Source organism: Hylaeus anthracinus, unplaced genomic scaffold, assembly GCF_026225885.1.
Source record: "Hylaeus anthracinus isolate JK02 unplaced genomic scaffold, UHH_iyHylAnth1.0_haploid 11989, whole genome shotgun sequence".
NCBI lineage: Eukaryota > Metazoa > Arthropoda > Insecta > Hymenoptera > Colletidae > Hylaeus > Hylaeus anthracinus.
Window position 1 is genome coordinate 6527160 of NW_026534337.1, and position 27785 is coordinate 6554944.

Below are 27785 nucleotides of genomic sequence, written 5' to 3' on the forward strand. Positions count from 1 at the left end.
TTTTTACAACGCTCCATTAATAAAACAATTCTTGAAATTAAATATTCTTACAATGCACAAGACTACAATTAAACACGGCATCTGCTTCGATGATTTGAATAATGAGGAAGCTAATTATTACGATCATCGAGCAGCCCTCGTTTGATTTGTAAGGGATGAAGATGGAAACACAGTTCAATGTGGTTCAAAGCCTTTGAACTATAAGTTGTATAGGTGAATAGCCATGGAACACTTAGGTACTAAACATAATGTAATGTATTGAATAAATAATACTCCAATAACTGAACCAGTATTATATTTGACACTTTATCTATTCAAATTAATAACAAGTTTTATACTTTACATGTCATGACAATTTCAAAGCATCTTCATTTCGTAGCACATCATTTGTAGGTTAGGAATTTTGAAAGATTAGAATTGCAGCGTCATGCGATCACTTTTAGAAATTGTTTATTGTATAATCAACGCGAGCACGCACACCAATTCCCCAAAGTCCCCGTGGAGTGAGAACGTAATAATAAATCACAAGAAAGTTGTTAAATAATTGCAAAACGGTACAAAAGATTGAAAAAATTGGAATCGGCGGAACGTGTCATGGCGTCTCTGCGATCGCAACGCCCTCTGCGCCTCTTTGGCGCGGTTTTCAAATGGCGAGCTCGCGACACACTGATATATTGTATACCTATGTCCCACAGTGTAAGCGTAAATTCTAAAAAGAAATTATAGATCTCTAGTTAGTTAATTACCTCGAAAATGGTAAGAATTATTATATCTCAACTTGCGAGAAAAGAAAGTAGGAAAGTTGCCCTCTAATGGCGTAGATCATGAAACTAGAACCGCTTTTCCTATGGAAAATAAGGTGCGAGTCAATTATCTTAAGTAGGTTTCCTATCATAGAATCGTATAATACAAGATCAATAAGTCGAAAAGATTTCGTCACGGTACGAGTTCAAGTTAATCGTAAAACTTTTGTGTTCTCGTTGTCGTAATATTTTGTGTGGTGTGCTATTGAAATATACAGTGTTTTATGTAGATGACGTTAAAAACAGACATCTCCTAAATTAAGCGCGTGATAAGTTAATAACAGTAAATATAGCGAGAAGTCCGTAACAGGATAGATGATTTCGTTCGTGTTACATCGGGTGCAAGTAGAAATGTCAGATGCATGAATGATCGCAGGACCTTGGACTTTTAATTCTTAAACAGTGTACGACAGAAGGAAATATTTGGATTGCTCTAAGCGAAAAGCTGATTTTCTAGCGTCCATTATTTCTTGAAAAAATGACGTACCACATTCCGCGCTCTTACAAGTAATTGCAAGTTAGACGACGTTCTGACAATCATCGGAAAAGTACAACTAAATAAAATAAAAAATGAGTTCCGTCTGGAAACGATTGCAGCGAGTAAATAAGAGGGCTGCAAAATTTCAATTCACCGTCTCGTACCATGAAGTCACTCTAGAAACAACAACGAAATGGTGAGTGTTCTGTATTTAAATTTCTGTAGTAGGTGTGAGTTGATGTTACATTTCTGATGATTGATATCATTCTTACTATTTTGGAGGTGGTACAAAAATGATATATGCAATATTGTTTACTGTGAACATTATAAAAATTCGAAAGAGATGTAAAATGACATTTGAAATGTAATTCTTGTTGGAGGAAAGCAGTTCATGATGAATGTCTAGAATTCATTTTAAATAAAATACAAATTTATAAATAGACAAAATAATAATAAGAATAAGAATTTCTATTAATAACAATTACATTACAAGCAAATACATTTGCTTAAAATGGTAGTTAATTTTGTTTACCAATAATTAAGTTAGTGTATTTATGTTCATTGTACTATAAAATCTGTTAAAAATAAAACATGAATTTAGTTAATATGGATGCATTGCAAAAGAACAGGCTATAGAAGTTACTTTTGAAATGACACTAATTACGAGTTATGATACAGACTTAATATTAAAACAATCTAATCTTTAGTTTCTTTCTTAAGCATCCACTGTATTAAGCATTCACCTTTATAACTTTTTTTTTATGTTTTATGTATTCATAGTACATAGTTCACAGTTACATAAGTGTTATTGCCAGCTAGTAATCATGGTTTTAACAGTAAAGAAGCTATTTAAAATGTGCTTCTGTGGATAAAGTCCTATGGTGGGCCGTTTGATTATTTTTTATTTTAATCAACTTTACATAACATCAACAAGTTTAATTTTGTGCTCAGATGAGCTCAAATAAAGTCTGGTGTCTATATGAGGATATTAGTCATATCTGATCATGGCATATTTAGATACAATAGAGTAGGGTAAAGAATAATTTGATAAATTATTAGTCATGTGGGTTATATCTAAGACAACACTATGACTTGTTGGATGAAAAAATAATTTACTTTCAGTAATAGATACTTTGATAACGAATTATCACAATGAATTTACATTTTTGCAGTACCATTTTGGTTTTTTGTGAAATTTTGATGTATCGTGCTCTTTAGAAATATTTAAATTCTTGAAAGACATTTTAAAGTATTGAGTTTAATAAATGTAGTTTCCATGAATTACAATTATCCTACATATGCACATTGTAACATTATCAGGAAACCAAACAAATTAAGCATTGTGTGGACAAGACGTAGTAGAAGGGTTACTACTGAACCCTTAGATTGGGAACCAAATTTAAGTGATCCACTGAAAGGTACTATTGGCTGGGCTGTTCCTGACAATCACACGATTTCTGTAACGTTGTTTAAAGATCCACGCACACACGAATTAGAAGATAAAGATTGGACATTTGTAATTGAAGATGTAAGCAAGGGTGATCGTGAGAAACCTTCGATATAGAAATTATTCGATAAATATTCACGTTATATTATTCATTATAAACAGGTTTCTCCGACGGGTAAAAGGCGGCACGTGGCTGCTACAAATATAAATATGAAAAAATATGCGACCTTAGAATCCACTCAACAACAACTTAAATTAGAATTAAAACCTACATCCAAGAAAATTGTTAAAGCTACATTAGAATGTACTTTATCATGTGTCTTCTTGAGAGAAGGCAAAGCAACGTAAGATAATCTTAGAATTAGGAGTCATCTTCATAAGTAATACAGTAAATTTAATATTTAATACTGTAATTATTTATCAGGGACGAAGATATGCAGAGTATGGCTAGTTTAATGTCCGTTAACAATAACAGCGATATTGCTCCCTTAGATGATTTTGATAATGAAGATATACCTGAGGATGTTGAAGAGGTATCTGTGAAAAATCTTGATGAAATTTTAGATATTTCTGCACAACTTGATCTAATGACAAATAGTCTCACTGAAAGTGAATTACCTAGCACTCCAATAAGTGGTAAGATTTACATAGATAAACATAAACATAGATTTACATATGTGATAGTTATCCTATATAATAATAACAATGTGCAATAACAGTGGCAAGTTTATCAAAGGACAATGTTACGCCTGTAAATGATAATGACCACTTTATACGTGATATTAGTCTAACTGGAATTAATGATTCCTTTAAAGAAAAGTCTCCCCTGAAGGACAATGTCGCTGCTGAAAATGAGTAAGAATACTCTATCTGAATAAGCTAAAATTAATAGTAGCATTAGAATTACAAATGTTCTACTTTTATTGTAGTAGAAACATTGTACACAGCACGCTAAGATTACCATTGCAACCATTAGAACTAACAAAGAATGATACCAGTACACCTAGATTAAAAGAAATTACACCAGGCCAGGATTTATTGGAATGGTGTAAGGATGTAACAAAAGGTTATTCTGGTGTCAAAGTTACGAATCTCACAACATCTTGGAGGAATGGAATAGCATTTTGTGCAATCATACATCATTTTAGACCAGATCTTATGTATGTATAATAAATTAGAATAATTTGAAATTAAATTTAACAATCATTTAAATATATATTTATGTGGAAGATCAGTAAGAAAATATCTATATTTTTCTTATAGGATCACAGATATATATTAATGACTTTGGCCATGTACCAAAAATTTCATTTGTTCTATTTATAAATGGTTGGCTTACAATCATTTGTTATTCTTAAGTTACTATACTCCAAAACAAAATTATAGTATCACTTTATAATCACCTGAAAAATAGCAAACTTTTAACTTTTACATCTATGTGAAACATAGCCATGCAGTTATGTAAGGCATTTTAAAATATTCAAGTCTCAATCTTTCCCAATCAGTGTTCCCAGATACTTTCCAATCGATTGTGTCAAATCCATTGAAATTCTTTAACTATAGGTCACACAGAGAGTTAATAAAATTGGTTTCTCAATTGTTATCAACGATGTATGGCTCGACCAATAGAAATCGCAGCTTTGTTTAAAAAAAAAGACAGAATTGAAGGACTTCATAGTTTAATGTTCCATTAATAAAAATTGAGAAATAATTTTTTAAATTCCATGTATGACTCCAAGTTGAACAATTTATTACGATACGAAACGATCGGCTTGGAAGTGGTACTACAGCTTAGAAAAGCACAGTCGGCGAAATCACTTAATAGGATTTGAAAACTGAGGCTTCAAGTTTCAAAATGCCTTTTTTCGCAACGTTCATTCTCTAGTTTTCGGGGAATTATAAAGTGGTCTATGAACTTAGTTGAAATCGTATAATTAGCATTTAATCGAAAATTTTCAGAGACATAGATTCATTATTATCGCACGATGTAAAAGGTAATTGTAAGAAAGCATTTGATGCAGGAGAAGCCCTTGGCATACCTAGAGTGATAGAACCAGCAGATATGGATATATTAACTGTACCTGACAAATTAGCTGTGATGACATATTTATATCAGCTGAGAGCACATTTCACTGGCCATGAATTAGAGGTATTCAACGATACAAACGAATACTTTACTTTTATTGACATAATGGTTCATGTGTGAAGACATGAATAATACTAACTGTTTATAGTATATCTACTTCCACGTTTTTTGGAAGAAATATAACAAAAATTGTTCCATATCCTCAGGTACACCAGATAGGTAAAACTACGGATGAATCTTCTTATATGATTGGTAGATTTAATACAGACAATAATTCGGATGTGAGTGTACAATTGTTTGGTCAGGAAATAATTAATTTACACAAGAAAGACCAAATGGAGCATAAAAATAATAAAATAGACAACAGACGGTACATTCATTACGATTGTTTTTTTTTTTATCAATAATGCAGTTATATTCAATATCAGAAACAATAATGCATATAGAAATTTATTTATCAACAGATCGAACCCATTCGATAACAAAAAAGAGGATATTAATATTGATTCTGTAAAAAATAGATTACATTTAAGTTTGAACATAGAGAATCAGGATCATGATCAATGCAATAAAGATAAATCACCATCCAGTGTTAAAGATGTAAAGGACATTATATTAGCCAGCTCAAAGAGTATTCTAGAAAAAGTGTTATCGCCAACTAAAGAAAAATATTTATCTAGGGAAAAGGTATGTACCATACATACATTTGTTTTAACATGATCATTGTCATCGTTTTCATTTCATATATCGTTAGAAATCATTATCGTTAGTATTCATAATATGGAATATTGATTCCAATTTACCACAGAGCAAATCTCCACCGAGAGTACCACAAGTACAACGTCCTATATTAATGACTCGTCGACAATTAACAGATCCATTTGGATCTGACGAGGAAGAGGAAAATATTCAAATAATCGACGAGAAATGGTCTCAGTCAATCTCAATTAACAAATTACAAACGCCAGTTCGTGATGTCAGTATACCTGAATTTGCTCGAATTATTTTACTTTATTTAGTTGCTTATTTTCTATTTGACTACATTAGTAACAAATTCAAAGTGAATTGTTGTACTTATGAATTATTATTTTATACTATTCGCATTTAAACTTTTCATTATTGACCGACTTGCTTCAATTTCAACTAAAATAAATTCATTAAGCGGATGTTCATGAAATATATTAATTTAAAAATTATATATTTTTACAATGAATTCTGTCTAAACGATACATTTCTCCTAGCTTAAAGCTTTCTCGGTGTTTCAGGAAATAATGTGAATAATCACGCGTCTCTTAGATAACGAATTATATTGTGCCTTTCAGACAGGATTCACTCTACTTTTAATTGAACGGCTCATAGAACATTTTCAAACTTGTTAAATCACAAAAACATTTACGTTATGCTTACATCACATAAAATATTTTTTTTTTTTTTGTATAATTTATTTCACATTAAATAATCATAAATTATCTTAAAATTTCGAATATAATGCGCATGTTTTATTCGACCCGAAACTTGATTCTGCGAAGGGGAAATTCATGTATAAATTACATAGAACCCTTGTTAACAAAACTTTCACTGCTAATCGAATTAACGAAACAGGTAAACACGAGAAACTTGTACACGTTATACTCGAAATTTTACAGTATTGTGTATGAAATTAGTGCTTGCTTTTATTAACAAGGAACCGTCATTAAATATGCTATTCTCTCCGAATTTGTTACGTTTACTTTTTTGTACATACACGTCATGCATGCACGTATACATACAAATGATTATAAATGTATATAGTATTTAATCTAATGTATATATTTGTTACTCTCCATAAGCTCCATATTTTTTATAGAGAATGCAATATTTGACATGTAGTTTTTTCGACTTGATTTGTTTCTCTGTAATCTCGTTATAGTAATTGTTATTGCAATAAATTTAGTAAACACATCTTGTAGGATTCATTAAATACAACTGAGAAGGGAATTCGTGATAGTACTGAATGTCAAAGTGTGTCATCACCGCACGGCGAGCAACGTTCTCAACATGTAATTAGTCTTCATATACTTTCAAAGTTGTTTGTTGCTTGTAACTAATTTGCTATTTTTTTATATTAGCCATTAGTCAGTCGGCATGATGAATTAAGAGAACGTGCAAGACAACTCTTAGAACAGGCCAGGAATCAGACAAAGTCAGCTGGCCTTGTTTCTGCCGCCGCTAGTCCTATCGAGGTTTTCTTTTCTTCCATTTTATATTTTTTTATTGAATAATTGTATATACGAATTTAGTTTAGTATCTCGATCATTACACCCATTATCTACCATAAATTCGAAAGAATGGCATTTTATGATTTATAGAGTCAAAACGATGACGAAAGGCAACAGCAGTTACGCGAAAGAGCGAGGCGTTTAATAGCGGAAGTAAAAATGGGTGTTAATGTTACTTCGAATCAAATAAACGACGACAATAATAGTGACAGGCGATCGATAGATGATCAGAATAATAGCCCGAGACGTAGCATGACGCCGTCTACACCCGGTGATAGATTTAGTACAAAGGTCAGTCATAAACGCCTGATTTTCTTTGCAAAAATAATATTGCTGCATGTATGAAGGTTTCGAAATTCCTAATGTTAAACCTTATTATAACCATATTGCCTTTGCATAAACCAAAAGTACACTAACTAGTGTTTATTATGTCTTTGATGAATCTCAAATCCAACTTCTTTAGAATCACACAAGATTTTACTCTATATAATTTTTAACGAATAACAAATATTTCAGTCTGAATATAATGGAAATATATTGGGAACTCCAAGTGTAATAGATGGTGAAAAAAAGACTGGTTCCCCTCTCTATTCATTTTCTAAGATAATAGAGAGAATTTCACCAGATAAAACTAGTCCTGATGGTACCTCGTATACTCTCAGAGGGGTATGTATTATTTTGTCACGTACACCCTTACAGCTAGGAATCAAATATCTCATTTGGTATCATCATTCTGTGCCTAGTTGGGGAAGGATATGACAGCATATATTCAAAACGAATTAGAAGCATTAGAACGAGAGCAGACCCAAATAGATATTCAAGCTGGTAAACTTGAGAAACAACTTCGAACTGCTATGGAAAGTGACAACGAAGATGAAACTGAAAGACTGATGTCTCTGTGGTTTACCCTCGTGAATAAAAAAAATGCACTTCTCAGAAGGCAAATGCAATTGAATATATTGTAAGCAATTGTGTGTTTTAACCACTTGCATTCGACATTTTCTTTTTACTTGAAGAAAACACTCTGTGTTACTTAATATGTTAAATTAGCAATGTTTACATATTGCAGGGAAAAGGAAGACGACTTAGAACGTCGGTTTGAACTTTTAAATCGCGAATTAAGAAGCATACTTGCAGTAGAAGATTGGAGGAAAACTGCTGAACAAAAAATGCGAGAGAACTTACTTTTAGAAGAATTAGTTTCTATCGTAAACAAAAGAGACGAGTTAGTCCATCATCTTGATACACAAGAAAGAGCGTAAGTTATCTTATGTACATTATTACTTTTACATTACTTTGCATTTGCATTTGCTGATCTATAGTTCGGATACCTCGGGATTGCTAAACCCGTACTGTAGCTACAATCAAACATAGCTACAGTCCCTGAGGGCTCCTAATTAAAAGAATTAAGTAGTTCATGAAAAAAGAGAACAACTATCATTTTTAATTGTTCTCTTTGCTTACTCTTCTATAATGTCAAAAATGAATACTTTATGAATGTCTATGTTGCTGAAAAATGAATTTATTGTGCGGTTTCTGTTGTATTTCAGTATTGAAGATGATGACGAAATAGAACGTGATTTATCTAGAGCTGGATTAGCTCAACGAAATAAAAATTGCGTGGTACAATGAAAATTTAATTCTCGACCCTCCTTGTTACAGTAGTAAATTACAGGTAATTCATTTAAATTAAATAGTTCACTTTTTTTTAAATATATAAATAAAACTTTCAAACTTAAAAATTTAATAAAAAAAAAAATGTTGACTCTCAGAATACTATCTTTAAATAAACTTCTGCTATAAAAAATGCGATAAAAGTATTAATCAGTTTAAGTCGTAAAAATATAAATTAATACTGTACTAAAAATAGCAATTATAGGTATGGCTCATTTTGCTGTGGAGTCGCCAAAGAAAATACAAAATTTTCCTTGACAATGAAGTCAGGACTTTCATAATCTGGGAGATACTAATATTTAGAAATTTATTTTGTACTATGAATGATATACCAGTTGTGCGATCAGTGTTCCATGTTTATACAAATTCATTATTAAGAATTGTATTGATACACTTTCACTCCTCGTACTGGAGCTAAATCGAAATTGAGATCTGTTTCATCAAAGGGAAATATCATAATTAAAATCTGTTCTAGCGTTGTGAACGTTGTGAAAAGTTACTTTAGGAAAAATCAATTTCAATTTATAGCAATACGAAGTGACTAAAAATAACGGAGCAGAACAGCCATTATTCCATTAAAACATCATAAAACAACTAATTAACAATTCTTTTGCGCATTAATAAATACATGATTATGGAAGCTTTCTAATTTAAATAAGGTGCTGAAATCTCTATATAAATTTAAAAAAAAACTATACAAGGGAAGTGTTGCGATATATAGTATATCACTTTTATAGTTCTCGATTATTATGCATTATATTCATGACATAAAACGCGTATAAATTGGATGTACTTAAAAAATCATAGATCACTTGTAGGAAAAAAATTAACTATGTCAAAGTAGCGTAGAGAGAATATTTCGATCCAATAAGTCGATAAACTTCGGCGATGAGATTTAATGAAGCATAGTATTCATTTTGTCATCTACAATATAAAAAAACTACTGTTCATAAACCATATTTATTTTGATTGTGCCATATATAAATATCCTAATTTTTTAGGACAATTATTATACTCATTTACTCCTTTGTAAAATACTTGCCATTTTAGAAAGGTGATATAATATGCAATTTTGTCCTATGGTGTACTGATTATTTATTATTGAGTTTGATGTTAATGTGCTTAAGGCCTAATCCATTTCGGATATTCTTAGACATGTATAAAAGTTTGCCACATGATTTCTTTTCAAAGTAACAAAGAAATTAATCTGTTTGTATAAATTAATATCGTTTAGTGATATATATGGAAAACAATTATTCCAGAGGCGAATTTCGATACAAAGATAAATCAACAAATAATAACAATTTACTTAGAAGATTGAACAAAAATATGAAGAATTATATACATGTATTATACTTTTCATATTATTTATGTATATCACCTCAATCGGTAGTTTTATTTTATAATACATTATTTTAATAATTTGTTGATTTATTCACACAAATTTTAGAGAAAAAAAAACAAAACATTTTAATAATGCGACACAAGTTATATTACCGAAATGTGATTTCAAAACATTAAACGAAACATAGGTTAAATATTAGTCTTTCTGAAATTTACTCCTACTATATTTTTAGATAAATTACATTGTTTCAAGTGTTTTAGTTATTTTATTCTACTCGTTTGTCTTTGAACATTGTCGTTGACATAGTGTTCTAAATGTTAAGACAAACCGTGAATGAGTAATTGTGGGATGACTTAGGAATAAGTATGCAGTGTAAAATTTGCACGATTTTTTTTGTAAAATAAAATGTTCTTTTTCCTTTGAACGGTGTAAATGCATGTCTAAAACTACATTAATACAAAGTGTGATAAATATTATGAAACGTGAAAAATTTGAAATTCGTTTTTTCCTCAAAATCGAATTTTGAGTGAACGTTAAATGTAACTAGCGCGGGCATATCATATCGAATACAACTGCCATAATTGATTGTTAAACGTATAAACAAAAAATCACTTTCATTGTATGAGCACTCATTGAATAGAGGATAATATATTTTGTGTCCTGCAGGCTTAGTTAAAAATACTTGAGTTAGATCTCATTTTCTGTCAAACGATGTAAGTAAATTTTTATTTACTTTACGATGGTTGCATAGCTCATGTTATTATACGTAAACAGATTTTACGTTCCTTTAATATAGTAAGAATCTTTTGGTGTTTACGATAGTGAATAAGTTGGGTTATTCAAGTTGGGAACGTTATAGAAATGTTAAGCTGCAATGTTAAAATCCTATTCTATCGAATTTAGTTTTTATTCTGTTATTATAACTGTCTTGCATAATATTAATCAATAGAATGCGAAAATTGCGAAAGGAGATATTCGTTTTAACTGGTTAATTTTTAGCAATAATTTATTATTCTAGTGCCTACGAATGTTTCATGTTTAAAAGTGCAAAGTTATCTTTAAAGCGGCTATACTGAAACAGACGGTCTGTCTACATATTTGTAAAAATACAATGTATCTCGTAATAATTATTTAAACGATTAAAAACATGTTATACGAATAAAAATTAAATTGTGATATTCTTGATAACTTAGCTATTACATTCGGCTTTTATTTCGAGATTTGTCAATATCAGAAATAATTTTAGATGTTGAGTTACGAAGACTGAGGTAATATCCTGTAATTGAGTGCAATACAAATTAGGTTTTCAGAATCATAAAATATTTTTGTTGTGTTTCATTTCGAGATACTCTGTATGCGTATTTATATGTAAAAATGCTCTCATATAATATTGTACTAAAATAATTTTAATTTATTTTATTTATTACTATTAAGAATGCTGACTATGATATATTGCAATTGTAAAAGCAATGACCATTCTTGCCAACGCTTAATCTCGATGAGGACGCGACTTCCTTTGCTAGAAACGGTATTAATTGTAAATTACTACGTGTAAAAATAAAATTAATGTATAATGTGTCGAAACGTATTATGCAATAGCAATTAATAATTGAAAGCAAATAAAGCACTGCAAGAAAATATCGAAATACAATTTTTTGTGAGACTAGCAATACCTTTCCATATAATGCAAGGGCGATTTATGAATGAATGAATGATGTATTAGGAAAGTAAGACTATTACTTTTTTTTTTAATACTTTCACATTTGTAGAAACTATATTTCGCTCCTTCCATAGAAATTTGTAAATGTTTAATATTATAAACTTTTTAAAAAATTGCGAAATACAACAGGTACAATAACATTAACCTTGACTTAACAATGTAACAAATTAAAAATTAATTAAATTAAAGTTGGTAACTTTTACATATATTAAATGACTATTTAAAGATTTATTACTACACTGTATTGTTAAATCTACTTTGAAAAATAAATGTAAGAGAATTTTTATTTTTAACACTTAGACACGTTATGATTTTTGGTTTGTAGACTAATGATAATTTCTTAAGGTATACGATTTGTGAAGGGTTGTAAAAATATATGTACAAAATGAAAAACATAAATACATCGTTTAGATATACATAAATGATTTCGTTCCCTAAAGAAATTTTTCATTCGATTAAAATCATGGTTTGTTTCCTAAGTGTGGAATACACGATTTTATTATTTCATATTTTTTCAATATAATTCGATGGAAAGAGTCCCGTTTTCCCTTTCAATCTTCCCTGCCACCAACCACCTTCGTCTAGAATACAAAAAGATTGAATTCGCGATTAGAGTTATTCATAAATAAAAACAAAAGAGGAAGAATGGCAAATCGTTCAAGAAAATGAAAGTAGGATATGTCAGTTATTTAAAGGAACTTACGTTCTTTGAGTATTTCAAGAATGTCGTCTGTTTTGAGCTCTAGTTCATCGAGATCCTGCGGTGTGTAGTCGTACAAAACTTTAGCTTTAGGTAATTTAGGAATGAAAGGTTTTTGTGGAGGTGGAGGTTTTTTATTATGTAAAACAACATTAGATGCGAGTTGTCTGTTAGCCTTCTCTAATACTGATTTAGTATTGTACTCTTGAACTGTTTGTATTTCCTTATTGCAGCCTACGCTATTGTTGTTTGTCTGCTCGTTCCTGTTGATTGATGGAAGTTTAAATCTTGATGATATAGCTGGCGTGTTAGGTGGTGGTGATTCAGTCGGTGGTGGGGGAAACCTCAGTAAACCTGTTTAATTATTAATCTTATTTTGCGTTTGATCAAGTTTTTTTCATCTTAACAGACTAAGTTAATATTCATAATGTTATAGTCAGTGAAAAAAATAATGTTTTAATATATTTATCGATACAAATTCTGATATGAATCACCTCGTGCTTTTCCGTTGGGATTAGTAAACATGCCCATTAGAGGTAAATTATTCTGTATTTTATTTGGTTGTTTCATTCCATGACTCTTTTCTTGTACTTGCATTGGTGGAATACTCGTACGATTAAGTCGCGGTGGCTTTGAAGTTTTAGGTAATTGCAAAGGAGGCCTTTCAGTTGGTAAACTCTGATTTTGTTCGAAGTTTGTACGTGGAGCTGGCCGGATTGGCCTATTCACAGCTGATCGTGGTGCAGGTTGCAAAACTGGTGCAGCCCGTTTCGATATACAATACTGCGGACTCATCGGTACCATTGGTGTTCTATTAGAACTTGGTTCTGAAATGTTGGTATAAATAATTTAATTATTATAAGTATAATTAATATAATTTGATATAATTCATAAATGTAAATACTAAGCTAAATAAGAAAAACCTACTTCATCTACTTCTTTTAGGTAAAATATGGATAAAAACAAAAACATTACGCGCATATAAATTACAATAATCACTTACTTGTGGTGGATGGCAAACCTGGTCCAATAAAGACATTCAAAACTTTTCCACTTGGTTTCAAAATCTCTTTATCGCCATTTTCTTGATCCATTTGCGTTAGTATTACTTGCCTCAATCCCCCACCTCCCCAACCTTCCTTTTTTACTTTAAATTCTAAACTGCAAGATAAATTTTTGTTTAAATTTATTAAACGAACCATTTAAGGATTATGTATTAAATAAATGTATACAAAAATCTTACTTATTACTAAATTTTATGTTCAAAATGTGTCCAGTTTCTTCGACATATCTTTTACTAAGAACAATTAAAAATTCCGTCTTAAATAGCGATTCCAATAAACTGGCGTAATCTTCTTTTGTGTGAACAATAAAAAAATCATCCTGTGATCATTAATAAATCATTTATAATTATTATTTTCGTTAATAATAAAGGTTACAAGCATACGTTTATACACTTACTTGAAGAGTACTTAGTGACACATGACTGATTTGATTGAATGTAAGTTTCCGTTTTATAACTTCTACTAAATTTCCTTTCTCTGTACCTTTCTTTATTCGTTCTCGACCGATTAGATATAAATGTTTATTAGTTAGAATAAGGTCCCTTCTACTCACCTGTAATTCGTGTTTGATTTACTCTACGTGATAAATCTATGAAATTAATTTATAAACGTGTTCAAAAGTACCTTGAATCTTCTGTCATATTTTTTTACTACGTCGCTAAAACAAACTTTTTCTCTTCTTCCAATTAAATTCATCGTTTGTGGTTTCCCTTCTAATCCAATGTAATCTCCCATAAACTTTCTATTCAAACTTGCTCGTTTACGTTCTTTATGGCCAAACAGTAAATCAGCTGCTTCTTGTTTTTGCTGATCTTGCCTCTTTCGAGCGAAATATTTTTTAAATGCTTTTTGAATCACCCTGGCGTACATGTTATATTTGCGGTCTCTTGCTTCCTCCAACATGAAAAGCTGTGAAGCAACGATTGCAGTAGCATAAACAAACGGTTCTATTAATTACCACTGAAAGATCCGAAATATTTTCAGAAATAAAATTAGGACATACACTTTCAGGATCTTTTAAGAATAACTTTGTTTTTCCAAGTTGATACTGCGACTGATCAACGTGAAGGCTAGCTAATAACCACTTCACACCCTCTTTCTCGTCTCCAGACCAACATGGCCACGTTTCTTTTGTGAGAATTGCGAATCTGTGCAGAAATTTCGAGAATGCTGTCCTGTATGCAAACCCAGCTCTACGTACTTTGATATTCTCCTTTAAGCCCAAATATTCCACCTAAATGACATAGAAGGTATAAAATGAATGTTACAGAGAATACGCAAAATATTTGTGTGAAATTTCCAAGTAACTATTAAATTTTGGCTATCTTATATGGCAATCATACCTGATGTTTTACTCTAACCGAATCCCAGTCGCGAGGTTTCTTTGTTTCATTTGGTTTAATGCACCTAATGTAATGCGGAGTGCATTTCATTAATTGTTTGACTAGTTCACTGGCTTGATTTCGTATTTTGTTACCAGCAGTGGTAGGTCTAGATTTAAGTGTCTTTGTTTTCTGAGCTTGAGCTTCTTGTGGGTACAGCATACGAACCAAAGGACTGTAACAATAACATTATCACTCATACACTTATCCAATATGTTTTTACTATGACAATAATACTAAAAATAATATATAAATATAAATAAATTACACTAGTTAAAAGTTTTAGTTTTTATAAGAGTCTAACGTTTTTCAAATAAACTGAAATCAATGAAGAAATGGTATTAACTTACTTTGTACTTGTCTGCATTAACTCCACGAGATCTAGGAAAAGTACATCCCTATTTTTATCACAGAATCCATCAACTGAATAAGAAACCATTCCAGCATAATGAGAAATGGCAAATCCATCGGTTGTGCTTTGAAAGTGTTTATGTTTACCAGCTGCAACTGTAAGTTTCTGTAATCACCACTAAAATTAATTGAATTGCAAGATGAAAAACGCAACAGTTGGCTAATGTTTACATTCTGAGAACATATTTCTTGGTATTTATTACAGATTTACCAATAGAGTTTCATGTTCTTCATAAGAATGTGCATAGATATGTTCATTATCAGCTTGAGTTAATTTATGTACCAGTTGTAAACATAAAAAAATATTTCTACATTATGTCTTAGGAATAATTTAATCCTTTACATTAGGAGGATCAAGTGATGATGACTTTGCAAAAATAAAATATTTTTAATTTTTTCAACACAAAAATAAGAGGGAGCATTATTTGATGCAAAAATCTTTTCATTTGAAAGGGAACTGTGACCGATTCTGGCAGATGCATTGAAGTGTGAAAAATAAAATTATGGAACCTCGCTTGCTTCATTTCTAAGAATTACCTCGTGTAAACGGGTATGTCTATGAATATTTTATCTGCATAAAAATAGTATTTATTACTTTTTGCAAATCTGCATCCGCTCCAGTACTGCCACCGTGAAGAGTGGCACACACATCATCGAGTAACAGGAAAAGGCCTGGTGGACGTTTCCCTTCGAGAAGTTCGACGACGACAGCATTATTGAAGTACTCTATCGGGGTCCATTTTATATTTTCCGATACGTATTCCTCCTGAAAAACAAAATTTATCGTTAAAAAATGATAGTGGAGGAATACATTAATTTAAAATTTAATCCCTATTCATGAAAGTAAAGTAAAATTATTTAATAATTCTAAAGCTACGTTATTTCACATGGAATTATGAAACCTAATTTTTTATAACAATCCAGTTTTATTTAATATTGAAATGATTCATTTTCGGAAGTCATTTTATGAATGCTCTTCTTTAAGAAGTGATACATTGATATAATGTACATCTCTCGGTATAAATACTATCTTGGCTAATTAAATACTCTATTTATTATTTTATTTTTATTATTCTAAGATGGTAAATAATATATTGTTTCTGTGGATAATGAAGAAGGAAAAGATACTATAGCGATAGTGTACTAATACTTCTTTGCAGACCATCTTCAAACACCTAAATGAGCAAATATTTGTTTAACCCATTGTAGCATTACGAAAAGAAAAGAAAATTCTATTTTTTGTCTCATTTCTATTTTATTTATTTGTTTTTTTATACCGTTTCATTACACATTACAAAAATAATGGGTAAAGGATGACTGTTCCATTATTCATTACAAAAGTAATGGGTAAAGGATGACCATTCCATTATAGATTACAAAATTAATGTGCAATGAATGGCCATCCCATTACAAATTGCAAAAGTAGTGGGCAATGTGTGAGTGGCCTATGACAAATTAGAAAAGCAATGGATAATGGGAGAGTGGCCCATTACAAATTATAAAAGTAATGGGTTATGTGCGAGTGGCCTCTTACAAATTAGAAAAGTAATGGATAATGGGAGAATGACCCATTAGAAATTGCAAAAGAAATGGGTGATATAAGAGTGATCCATTATAAATTACATAAAGGTGGCCCCTATTACTCATTACTTTGGTAATGTATAATGGACCAGTTCAATGGTCACCCATTACACATTTCTTTTTTTGTAATGAATAACACATTGGATCTACATTAAAGTCTTTACATCACCGCTGCAAAGCATGAAACTGGCAAGCGCATTCCTGCGAACGTTTGACGGTGGAAAAGCCATTGTTGGCCGATCGACCGCGTTATCTTAGGCGTTGCTTCTCACGATTTTCTTTGTTGACTTCGGTAATATCTTTGTTTCGAATATCTCACGATCCACATCGATAAAACACGCGGTTCCGCTCCGAATCAGACTAGACGATCCGCTTGCGACAAAAGGCTTTGGTCGGAGGCGAGCAATTTCGTCGTCCCCGCAGCTCTCTCGTGCTTTTTATGCGCGGTCTAGTTGCGGTGAGCATCGAGAGGTGATGGCAAAAGTGGTACGATTCTTTTCGTCTTAGCCCGTGCCTAAGCTAACGATTCTATTTCATATATCAACGACGACGACCTCCTTAGCGTGTTCTCGGCTCGTTAAAGGTACGAGGAACGGGAACCCTCCGTCATCATTCTCCAGTTTCTTCGACGGCAACCGCTGGACGCGAAATTTTGCGCGATTGAATTCTCTCCAGCGCCACGTCGGTCACTGGTGATGGACAGTAGTGTACTTTCCGTTCAGGCCGAGTCGGTCACCGGTGACCGGCAATATGCGAAATGTTTTGTTTATTTGTACAATAGTTATTGGACACAAACGGGCCCATTATATACAGACAATAATTTGTTTGCGAAGTGAAATGATGAAAGAGACTTAAAGAAATTAATTCTTTCGATACTTTTAATGCCAAAGACACTCATGAAAATACTTATTAAGCTAAAATTTGGTTCTTATACAATTGAAACTTGTGTAATCTAACATTTGCGTTAGCATTTTACAGCCCGATCAAAATCCACGAATCCTGTACATATTTATTTTCTGTAACACCTGGTTTTCAGAATTTACTTTTTTAATTCCTCAGTGAAATTCCTTTGCTGTCAACGCGTTACATGGAACCTTATATGGATGTTCATGCAATTACGTGTTTTCACAGATGCAGAAAGAGGAGAATTGCAAAAAAAAAAGAAAAAGAAAAAAAGAACGAAATAATCTCAATTCATCTTTTTTTTGAAAAGAGAAAGATTCGCAGTACTTAGATGACCTGATAGTTCGACAATGGTTCCAAGAGTACTCGTGCGAAGACGAAACGAGCACAAAAGTCGTGGATGTCGATGTAGACCGTGAGAAAGAGATTTAATGCAATGATATAAAAATATATCGCATGCGTTTTAAGGGGGCCGGACATAATGGTGAAGTTGTTTCGTCAAGTAACAATGCGAATGTATTTTTATAGAATTAAGTAGAAGTCGCACGGGGTATGTTTTTTGTTGACTCTTTGTATGGTGCATGTTTCGCCACGTGGAGGGGTTAAAGTTATGGGTGGAATATAGTGCGATAGAAATCAAAGCTTACAATTGCACATTACTCTAATTTTCTAGACATATTCATTAATATTGTTTCAACTGATTTATATTCATTGTTGTACAAATTGTGTCTTGTACATTACTTGTATAGGTACAGGGTACTTTCATTCGTGTATGTATGGAATTATGCTGTCCAAATCGTGTACAGTCCGATAATTATTATACTATGACATGGTCAAGTTATAGTTGTGAAGATATTCTATGAAAGATATTATTGAAAAATAGGTAAACGATTGTGAACAGTGGGTGAGGCAATGGAATATGTTGCAGGTCGATCAGTTAGGGTTCTACAATTCCGAATATTACCAACAGGGTGCACTACATCATCGACCGTAGAGTACCTTATCGACCTGGTACCTTATCCGCCTCAAATATGAACTTGACACTATGTCCACTAAGTTTGAGTTTGAATTTTTGAAGAGAAACTTGACATAAATAACATTGTTTTTACAGTAATATCTGTGGAGTGTAAACAGGATAATTTTCTCCTACATTAAATTTATGAAATTCTTTAATTGTTTTTCAACTAACATTTCATTAGCATTGTTCATTTATGAATCCATTTATCATACCCTTCATTTTCTGGCAAATTAATTATTTTTCTCAATTCCGCTGTTCTCCTTTGAAAGTTACTATTATTACTGTTACTACTATTACTTTTTTCAAAAAACATGCCTTTACTTCTTTGTTAAATATACGAAAATATTATATATCTCCACATGTTTATCTCCAATGTTTATTTATTACATAAGTCTGTGTTTTAATCTTACAATGAATTAAAAGTAGTGTTTTAATTTTTATAATGAAAAGAATGTTATACTATAACAGTAATAACATGTACAATCAGACATGTACATACATGCATCGTGTAATCAGCTCCTGATTGCGTAGTTCTCCCGTTAAAAATAATTACAGGTGAAAAAAGATAAGACATAATAAATGTTACCAGCGGAATTAAAATACAATGTGATTAGAAAGTGTCCTGTCGCTTTCTTCAGGAAATTACTATGACATTCGTGACACCTAGACGTGACAACGGTACCTAACCGTTTAATAAGTGTCGAGAAAACTTTTGCAGATTGTAATGAAATACTTGAGAAAAAGAAAAATAAACTAACGAATAAAGAACACAACTTGTTTGCCTGGATAGTCAATTTGAAATTATTATATTAATTGTCGAATGAATACTAATTAGTATATACAATAATTGATTGTTTATAATTTTTGGGTACTTTATAGTTTATCAACATATACATATGTATATTGATATCTACATTTATAATTATTCTTTGTAAGGCTAAGGATGAAAACAAAAAAATTGGGGTCAAAGTCCATAATATAATTAACCCTTAAATTTCTTACCTTTTAACAAGAGAATTTCAAACTAACAAATTATTTAAATTACTCAGTCTTAAATAGCAGGATTTCTTGTGACATCTTTTAAATCGTAAAAATAAAGAGATAAGTTCCGTAATTATACTGCAACTGTACGTTCCTACTTAGAGATTTTAACAGATAACAAAACCGTTATACACGTGATTTCAAGGAAGACGAAACGCTCTCATCTTAAATGTGTCGTAGAAAATATTTTATTGTAATCATGACCCCCATTTTTACTCGAGTACAGTTACGAGGATTTATAAATCACGGAAATCAAAGGTCCATTAAAAGACTGATTGAAATTGATTTCCTTGAAAATGTAATTTCCTATTGTGTAAATGTAATTTCCATAGTGCATCGCGGAGTGGAAAACACGTTTGAAGAGTGTACGTAAAAAGAGTCGCTTTTAATGGGACAGTGTGCTCTAAAAAGGTGGTTTAATTGACTTCGAGCAATAGACACGTGGGAAAGTGGCCTAACTAGTCCAGCAGACTGTTTGATTAATTTTTAAAAATAACTATGCCGTAAGTCATCTTGGAAGTATGAAAAACAAAATTATCTTGTTAACACCCTTAACATGACACGGAATTTTGTTTGTAACTCCGCAACAAATTAAGCAAGATGATTGTAAATTTAACGAAACCTTTAATATACATATATAAATAAATGTATTCAATTTCAAAAGGTTATGACAAGTACCTTGGCTGCAAAAATAATGGTAAAAATTGCCTCGAAGTTAGTAAAAATTTTGAAATTAATTGAGTAGGACAGTTGAAAATTTAACTGAATATTGTACATATATGTGCAAATAAAACTATCGAATTTCAAATGTTTATGTATAGTACTTTAGTTCCAAAAAAAATCATAAAAATTGCTTCGAAATTGGTCAAAAAAAGAATACCCCCTTAATATGATATGGAATATTATTCATAACTTTGAAACAAATTGACCAAGGCACTTGCAAATTTAACATGATCTTCTCCCTACACACTTAAATAAACCAACCAAGTTTCAAAACTTTGTCTCGATCGTCTTGCTTGCAAAAAAATATCATGAAGATTGACCCCGAAAACTGTTTAAAAAGGAAAGGGGAAATGATTTTAAACCGCGTGGCGGGGCGATTCAAAATTTCACGGTGCGAAACGGAAAGAAGTAAGCGATACCAATTGCGACGGTTACGCGGACAACCGTGGCTAAACCAGAGAGAGGGACATACACAAAGAAAGACGGGCGATGGTGAAAGAGCGAGAGCCAACGTTTCACTTAGCCATTTCATTACCTTCTCTCGAGTCTTGGCCGCAGTGCAAACAGAACCGCCGTTCGTGCAACGCGTGTTCGTATTCACCCGCGATTCTAGTTTTTCTAAATCCGACAAGCGAAGCGCGTCGTTTGCGCGCGAATCATGATCGATAAGATGCACCGTGAACGCGAAACGTTGAAAAGCGTGCGATGTATCCAGTGACCGTTCGATTCGCCTAAATGGATCTAATCAATGGACTGACGGAGAAGGAAATATCGTTGAACGTAGTAGTCTGTTGAAAATCTCGCACAGTTCGAGCGACGTGAATCGGCTTCTGAGATAATCAGAAACAACCGTAGCTAGAGACAATCAGATCGACTGATCCGGCAGGATCGTATTCGCGCTGTACTATTTCGATCTTCTGGTTCAGGTAGGATGGAAATACAACCGTGACAATAATCGTATCGATGTCATTTGTTAATTAGTTTAAATGGCCTCGTTAAAGCGATACAACTTTTTTTAGACCATTTTCGAGGCAATTTTCATTATATTTTTTTGCAGGCACGGCGATTAAGACAAAGTTGTGAAACTTGGTAGGTTTATTTAGACGTGTAGGGAGAAGATCATGTTAAATTTGCAATTGCCTTGGTGAATTTGTTTCAAAGTTATGAATAATATTCCATATCATATTAAGGGGGTATTCTTTTTTTGACCAATTTTTTTTTGGAACTAGAGTACTATACATAAACATTTGAAATTCGATAGTTTTATTTGCACATATATGTACAATATTCTGTTAAATTTTCAACCGTCCTACTCAATTAATTTCAAAATTACAAAAAATATTCCACATCACGTCAAGGAAGTGCTCTTTTTTTTTTACCAACTTCGAGGCAATTTTTACCATTATTTTTGCAGCCAAGGTACTTGCCATAACCTTTTGAAATTGAATACATTTATTTATACATGTATATTAAAGGTTTCGTTAAATTTACGTTTAATTTTGTTTTTCATACTTCCAAAATGACTCACGGCATAGTTATTTTTAAAAATTAATCAAACAATCTATTGTAGGATAGAAATACAACTATGACAATAATCGTATCAATGTCATTTATTAATTAGTTTAAATGGCCTCGTGAAGGGAATACGACTTTTTTTGGACCATTTCCGAGGCAATTTTTATGACTCTTTTGCAACTAAAATACTACACATAAACTTTTGAAATTCGGTAGGTTTATTTGTACATGTATGCACAAGATTCTGTTAAATTTACGATTGCCCTATACAGTTTCTTTTGAAATTACGAATTATTTTCTATGTAGGGTTTAAGGGGCATTCCTTTTTTTTTTAATCGCGTGTACTTACACACTTTACACATTGTTTATGAATTGCAAACCTTGATCACTTTTTATCGATCGTAGAAATATCCATTTATGACAAGATTGCAATGGGAGACACGTGGTAGACATTAACCCTTTACGATCGAATGTCTTCTCCGAGGCGGAGTTTAATTATGAAAATATGTATAAACATTAGAAGACGAACTAATACTGCCTTGTTAATCTAAATACGAATAATAAATGAAAAAATACATTCTAACTAAGTCAACAACAAATTTAGTTCACCTAATTCTCAAACAACGAGTTTTTTAACTTGTTTTTATAGGATGAGACACCCTTCACCTTGACTTGCATACTATTTTAATATTCTCTGGAAGATACCGAGTACTAGCTTTTTTGCACAATGTTATTTTAATTGTAAGCACGTGTTTCTCTTAATGGTCTCACGATATTACGTCCTACCACTGGGACTTTCTACTAATCCCTCTAGGAAGAGATATAGGATTCGGGGAATTGTTTCATTAAACTCCCAAGTTATTTGAAACATCGTAACATGGGAGTAATTACTAAAATTACGCATGAACGTTCGTAATTAAGTTTCTCAATGATAGAAACAACGTCACGAGATACACAGATATTATGTCAACATGAATTTGAATTCTTTTCTAACATTTGAACAAAATACTTCGTCCCGTAGCTAAAATTGAAGGAAGCAGATTATCACCGATGAAAATACATTTTAAAAATTCTCACGAATATTTCCGACCTTTCTTTTAAATGTTTTCCTATTTAGCAAATGTACATTAGAAAAAACGAACAGAGATATTATTTTCAAATGTTAAAAAATATCGAATAATAGAAACCGCACGATTTTGATTACTTCCTAACCGCAGAGACTATTTTAATCGTGTTTCCAACTTTCACAGAAACGAAACACACCTTCGAGCATTGTTTAGTAAATACTGATATTATTTCGAATACTTGGAAACTCTATCCTTTATCAATCTATCTCATTGAACCAGTTCTTCATTAATTTATCCTAGATTCATATTTCATAAGGAAGTTCGAAGCATTTCGTTAACGAAGAATTGAATCATGAAAATATCAAGAAAATTAAGCCCAGTGTTCTAAGTTCACAAAACAAAAGAATTATTATAAAAACCCTCTATATTATGCAAAGGAAATTATGCAGCTGGTACATTCAAAATTTTTTATGATATAAGATGATTTATTATTTCAATTAATAACACACTATCAATAATCAACACGATTAGATTTACTTTCAATACGAAAAATTAGTGAAAATTAAAAACTAATCAACTCCAAACATTTTTCTTTTAAAATTGATAGATTAAATGGGACTTTTCATATCTGAAAATTATGATTTATTTATTAATCAAAATCTTCATTTTTAACTTGGTATCTCCTTTGCCTCAATAGCAAAAAAAAAAACAGTCCTTATCGCTTTCCTAGAAAATCAATTATCTTAAAGTCCAATTATAATTACAATTGAAAGTATACTACGATCTATATTTCATATTCTAACGTCGGCAAAGAATCAGTCTCCCGCGTAATGAAAAAATATACTTAAACCACAATAATCCTGTACACTTCCCCTTCTGATAATGACGTTATTACACATCGAGCCTTGAAGTCATTCGTCAATAATTACGTTTCCTAACTTGGAAGAGAATAATAAGTCTGATTCCACTATTCGTCATTACTATGAATGGATACAACGAAAGAAATTTAAAAATAGAACAATGAAGCAAATAATGCTGATGATTCGATACAATCCTCCATTATCTTTACAATTAAATGAAAAAAAATTATTTTTTCAGAAGAAACGCGTTTAAAGCTTACAAGAATTTTGTAAAGTTCATAGAAAAATATTTGTATGATCTCTCTGAATAATATTATTAGTTGAGAAAAAAACATTAGAGTCGTTCTTCGTCATATAAATTTTGAACAAAATTTCTAAAGTTATGCTTTATTTTTTGATCGTCACACCAGAAAGTCCCCTTAAAAAACAAGTGTATATCTGTATTCCAGATTCCATATAAAAATATTCACTTGTTATTTAAAATCTCTTCTACAGCTTCACTTACAACAAAATTATTTCTTCCATACAATGGTTTGATTTTGAAATAATTTACTTTTAATAGTCTTCATTTTTTTTTTTTTTTTTTTTTAACCATTTTGGCTTTAAACGAAACACCCTGTACATTTTTCTCAACTTCGATATGTTCCTTCCTTCTAGGTCGGAAAGTAAAAATGGCAAAAAGTGTTGAAGTGTGTCACTTTCCGTAAAGATACGCTAAAGCACAGCCAATAGTCATCGTTATACATATACGTTATGTATGTATGCATGGAACACGCCCGGCAATCAAGTATTAACTGTATCGCTCTTGGTCTCTCTGTTACTCGCTTACTATTGCAATTTCTCGCTCATTTTCACTCATTCCCATTCTATCTCACTGTTTCCCAGTCACTCTCAGTTTCTTATTCGAGTCTCCGACGTACATGGAATTGACCGAGGCGAATAGATTGTTTCCATTCGATTATTGTGCGACAACTTAAAAAGAAAATGTAATGTCTAGAATGCAAAAATAGGTGAATGCAATTTCAGCATTCTGGGTGGACATATTTACGGGTATTTTAAATTTAATAACTGCAAATATATGTAGGAAGTAATATAATGAAGTCATGTCCTAAAGCAGAGGCTTCTAAACCTTGATTTTCTGTAATAGTCTATCCAGGTTATTTTACACATTTATTAATGCATATTTTAGGAAAAAATATTCTTTTTTCATGAACAAATATGTTGCATCCTCAAATTTTATAATTCTATTCTATTCTAATTTTAATTCTATCCCATAAACCATTGTTCGTTTCTCATTTACATTGTCTTGTTTCTTTTATTTCTTATTCGAAATTTGCATCTAGAGATCTATCTTATCATTTGAAAAATATATTATTCCAGTGATTCTGCACTGGAATCAAATAATTCGTTTCGAGGATTAAATTTCTAAAAGTATTAATTCTTGATCCATAAAAAATACAAATTTAATCATTCATCAACTAACGTTCCCTCAAATGAATATTTGTTCTTGTACAGATTGCTAGGTATCGTTTGTCATTTCTTTTTTTTAATTTGCCATCTGAAGTAAAGTTTCTCCTATTTTACTTGAAAGTGGAAAAACGCGAGCACGAGAACCATTAGAAACCAAAGCCACTTGACTGACCGACTCCACGTGGACTCTTACGTTCACCGAGTACAGTCGAGTACGTTCACCAGGGCAACGAATGCACTTGCACTTTTTAAAAGAACCTGTTTCCACTGCAACGCGAACCTATATTGAAATAACCACACCTACTAAGAGTTCAGATCCATAGATCTCTTTGGAAAGGAGAATCTTTCCGTTACTTCGCGAGGTGAACAACGATAATAAAAATAATAACAACCGTAACACTAATAAAACTAATACGTACGCCCATGTTACACATATACCATGCATAGGTACTGATTATTTAACAAAATGAAAGGATCAGAAAGTACTAAAAAAATGCAGAGTTACATCATTTTCTGTGGTGTAAATTATGAGATTCAGAAACTGATAAGAACACTTTACGTGAAAAGTACGTGATTGAGGAGGTAGCGAAGGAGGCAACTGAGAAATTCTTTTAAATTCATTGCAATTTCACTCTCATCATTATGGCTTACTTGCCATTTAGTTCAATAACAAAAAGGAGTTCTTTAATCTATTTTTAACCAATAAGTAATAAATAAATTCGTTTGAAGTCCCTAACTGAATAATAAACATTATTATATACTAATGTACAACTTCTGAACATTATTCTTATCTATAAAAGATCAATTTTTAACTGCAACATATAATCGTTACTCATTTATTTCTTTGATTGCAAATGGTACGTATACTAATTTTAAGGGCAGCCTGTATAAGCGAAACAAGAGAAATTGTATCATTTTGTTCCTCCAGGCTAACCGTGCGCGCAGAGTAAAACTTTCACTGCGTTTATTATAACACGCTCGTTACATGCTGTTCTATGTGGCTAACCAGAAACGCTAACATTTTTCTGTCCTTCGTTCCTCACTTCTTTTAATGAAAATGAGCCAGTGTATCTTGTTACGAAAGACCGTTAATACCTTTAATGTTTATCAGAGCACGGCGAAATGCTTCCAGAGGATATCTCACTTTGGTTTAATTAAAAAAGAAAGTGTTTCCTACATACGAAATTTTCTATAAGAAACGCGACGTTTTACTCTGAATACGTCCTACAGTACAGCTTAACTAATTAAAATTAAAATGATAATTAAAATGATCAAAGCTACTCTTTACATGTTTGTGGCAATTTTAATAACTACGATCACATTGACTATTGTAATGACATAGGAAACTTTGGCAAATGGATAGAAGAAAGTAATTAAAATTAGCAGCAAAACAAGCTTCAATGAAAATAACACGAATTACTGATTTTGATAAACTATACGATGGAATCTACCTGAATGGCGATGCAGTGTTTGCAAAGCATTTGAAAATTCTAATACACTCAATTTTCAGAATGTTAGCGACGGACAACTGTTACACAACAATAGTACTTTACGTACTTATACACCCACTATTTTCTGCGATGGTTCTACCGAGGCCACCATCCTCGCCTAATCATATACGACGAGATCAAGGGCAGAGCAATCAAAAATTTTACGAAGACAAGACCATTCAAAGCTTCCTACAAAGTTCTAACGTCGAAAGACCTAACACTGACTACAGGTAACGATTATTTAAGTATCCACGATTAACTACTCTAAATTTAGTTTAACGCTATAAAATCTGCTTTTCCTCTGATTCTATTAATCTATCAATTCGTACTGAAATTGCACACTGTAGCACGAATTAAAATTTAAAAATTATTTATAAAATGATCAAAGTTTCTAAAGTGGGTTAATGAATTTCATAAAGAGAAGTAAGAGAAACTCTCATGAAAGTTACATTTATTACTGAAACGAATATTTCTTGAAAAGCGTATTCTTTTCATTAAGTACAAAATATTTTTTTTAAATCACTGGTTATTGTATTACCCCAAGTAAAATTGAGAAAATTACAATGAATAACCATTCACCATGCACCATTGCGATTACCTTGCACCTTCTACTATTATTTCCTTAAGTAAAAGTAAATCTTTTCTTCCAGTGTTCTAGAAATCGAATTACAAAGTCACGACGACATAGACCCTACGAATCTTCAAAACATAGTGCACGCAGTGTTGAAGGAACCCGATCAAATCCACAA

General features: G+C 31.7%; 2 protein-coding genes across 7 annotated transcripts in view; one reads left to right on the top strand and one right to left on the bottom strand.

The window, feature by feature from the left end:
* The first annotated feature begins 892 nt into the window (after window positions 1-892).
* Window positions 893-27174, top strand: LOC128887740 (EH domain-binding protein 1). Of its 5 annotated transcripts, none has more exons than XM_054143952.1 (18): window positions 893-1477; window positions 2602-2809; window positions 2891-3072; window positions 3153-3364; window positions 3448-3583; window positions 3658-3888; window positions 4688-4877; window positions 5021-5184; window positions 5279-5501; window positions 5623-5790; window positions 6764-6853; window positions 6923-7036; window positions 7163-7363; window positions 7589-7738; window positions 7816-8033; window positions 8142-8330; window positions 8623-8747; window positions 27057-27174. In XM_054143952.1, the coding sequence occupies exons 1-17, from the start codon at window positions 1374-1376 to the stop codon at window positions 8702-8704; spliced, it is 2862 nt and encodes a 953-aa protein (XP_053999927.1). In that variant the 5' UTR covers window positions 893-1373; the 3' UTR covers window positions 8705-8747; window positions 27057-27174. The 5 variants fall into 5 exon arrangements, with proteins under 5 accessions (XP_053999927.1, XP_053999926.1, XP_053999924.1 ...); XM_054143951.1 differs by lacking the exon at window positions 27057-27174 and adding an exon at window positions 8943-10524 and having other exon boundaries at window positions 931-1477; XM_054143949.1 differs by lacking the exon at window positions 27057-27174 and adding an exon at window positions 8952-10524 and having other exon boundaries at window positions 931-1477.
* LOC128887739 (unconventional myosin-If-like) overlaps window positions 9817-27785 on the bottom strand; it is a 34861-nt gene continuing 16892 nt past the window's right edge. For both annotated transcript variants that reach the window (XM_054143948.1, XM_054143947.1), the window contains exons 11-21: window positions 15964-16134; window positions 15308-15474; window positions 14919-15132; window positions 14579-14809; window positions 14200-14484; window positions 13973-14128; window positions 13755-13894; window positions 13515-13672; window positions 13006-13338; window positions 12515-12865; window positions 9817-12392 (exon numbers count right to left, since the gene is read on the bottom strand). In XM_054143948.1, coding sequence (XP_053999923.1) covers window positions 12316-12392; window positions 12515-12865; window positions 13006-13338; window positions 13515-13672; window positions 13755-13894; window positions 13973-14128; window positions 14200-14484; window positions 14579-14809; window positions 14919-15132; window positions 15308-15474; window positions 15964-16134 — 2283 coding nt within the window. In that variant the 3' untranslated portion in view covers window positions 9817-12315. The remainder of the gene's footprint in view (window positions 12393-12514; window positions 12866-13005; window positions 13339-13514; window positions 13673-13754; window positions 13895-13972; window positions 14129-14199; window positions 14485-14578; window positions 14810-14918; window positions 15133-15307; window positions 15475-15963; window positions 16135-27785) is intronic.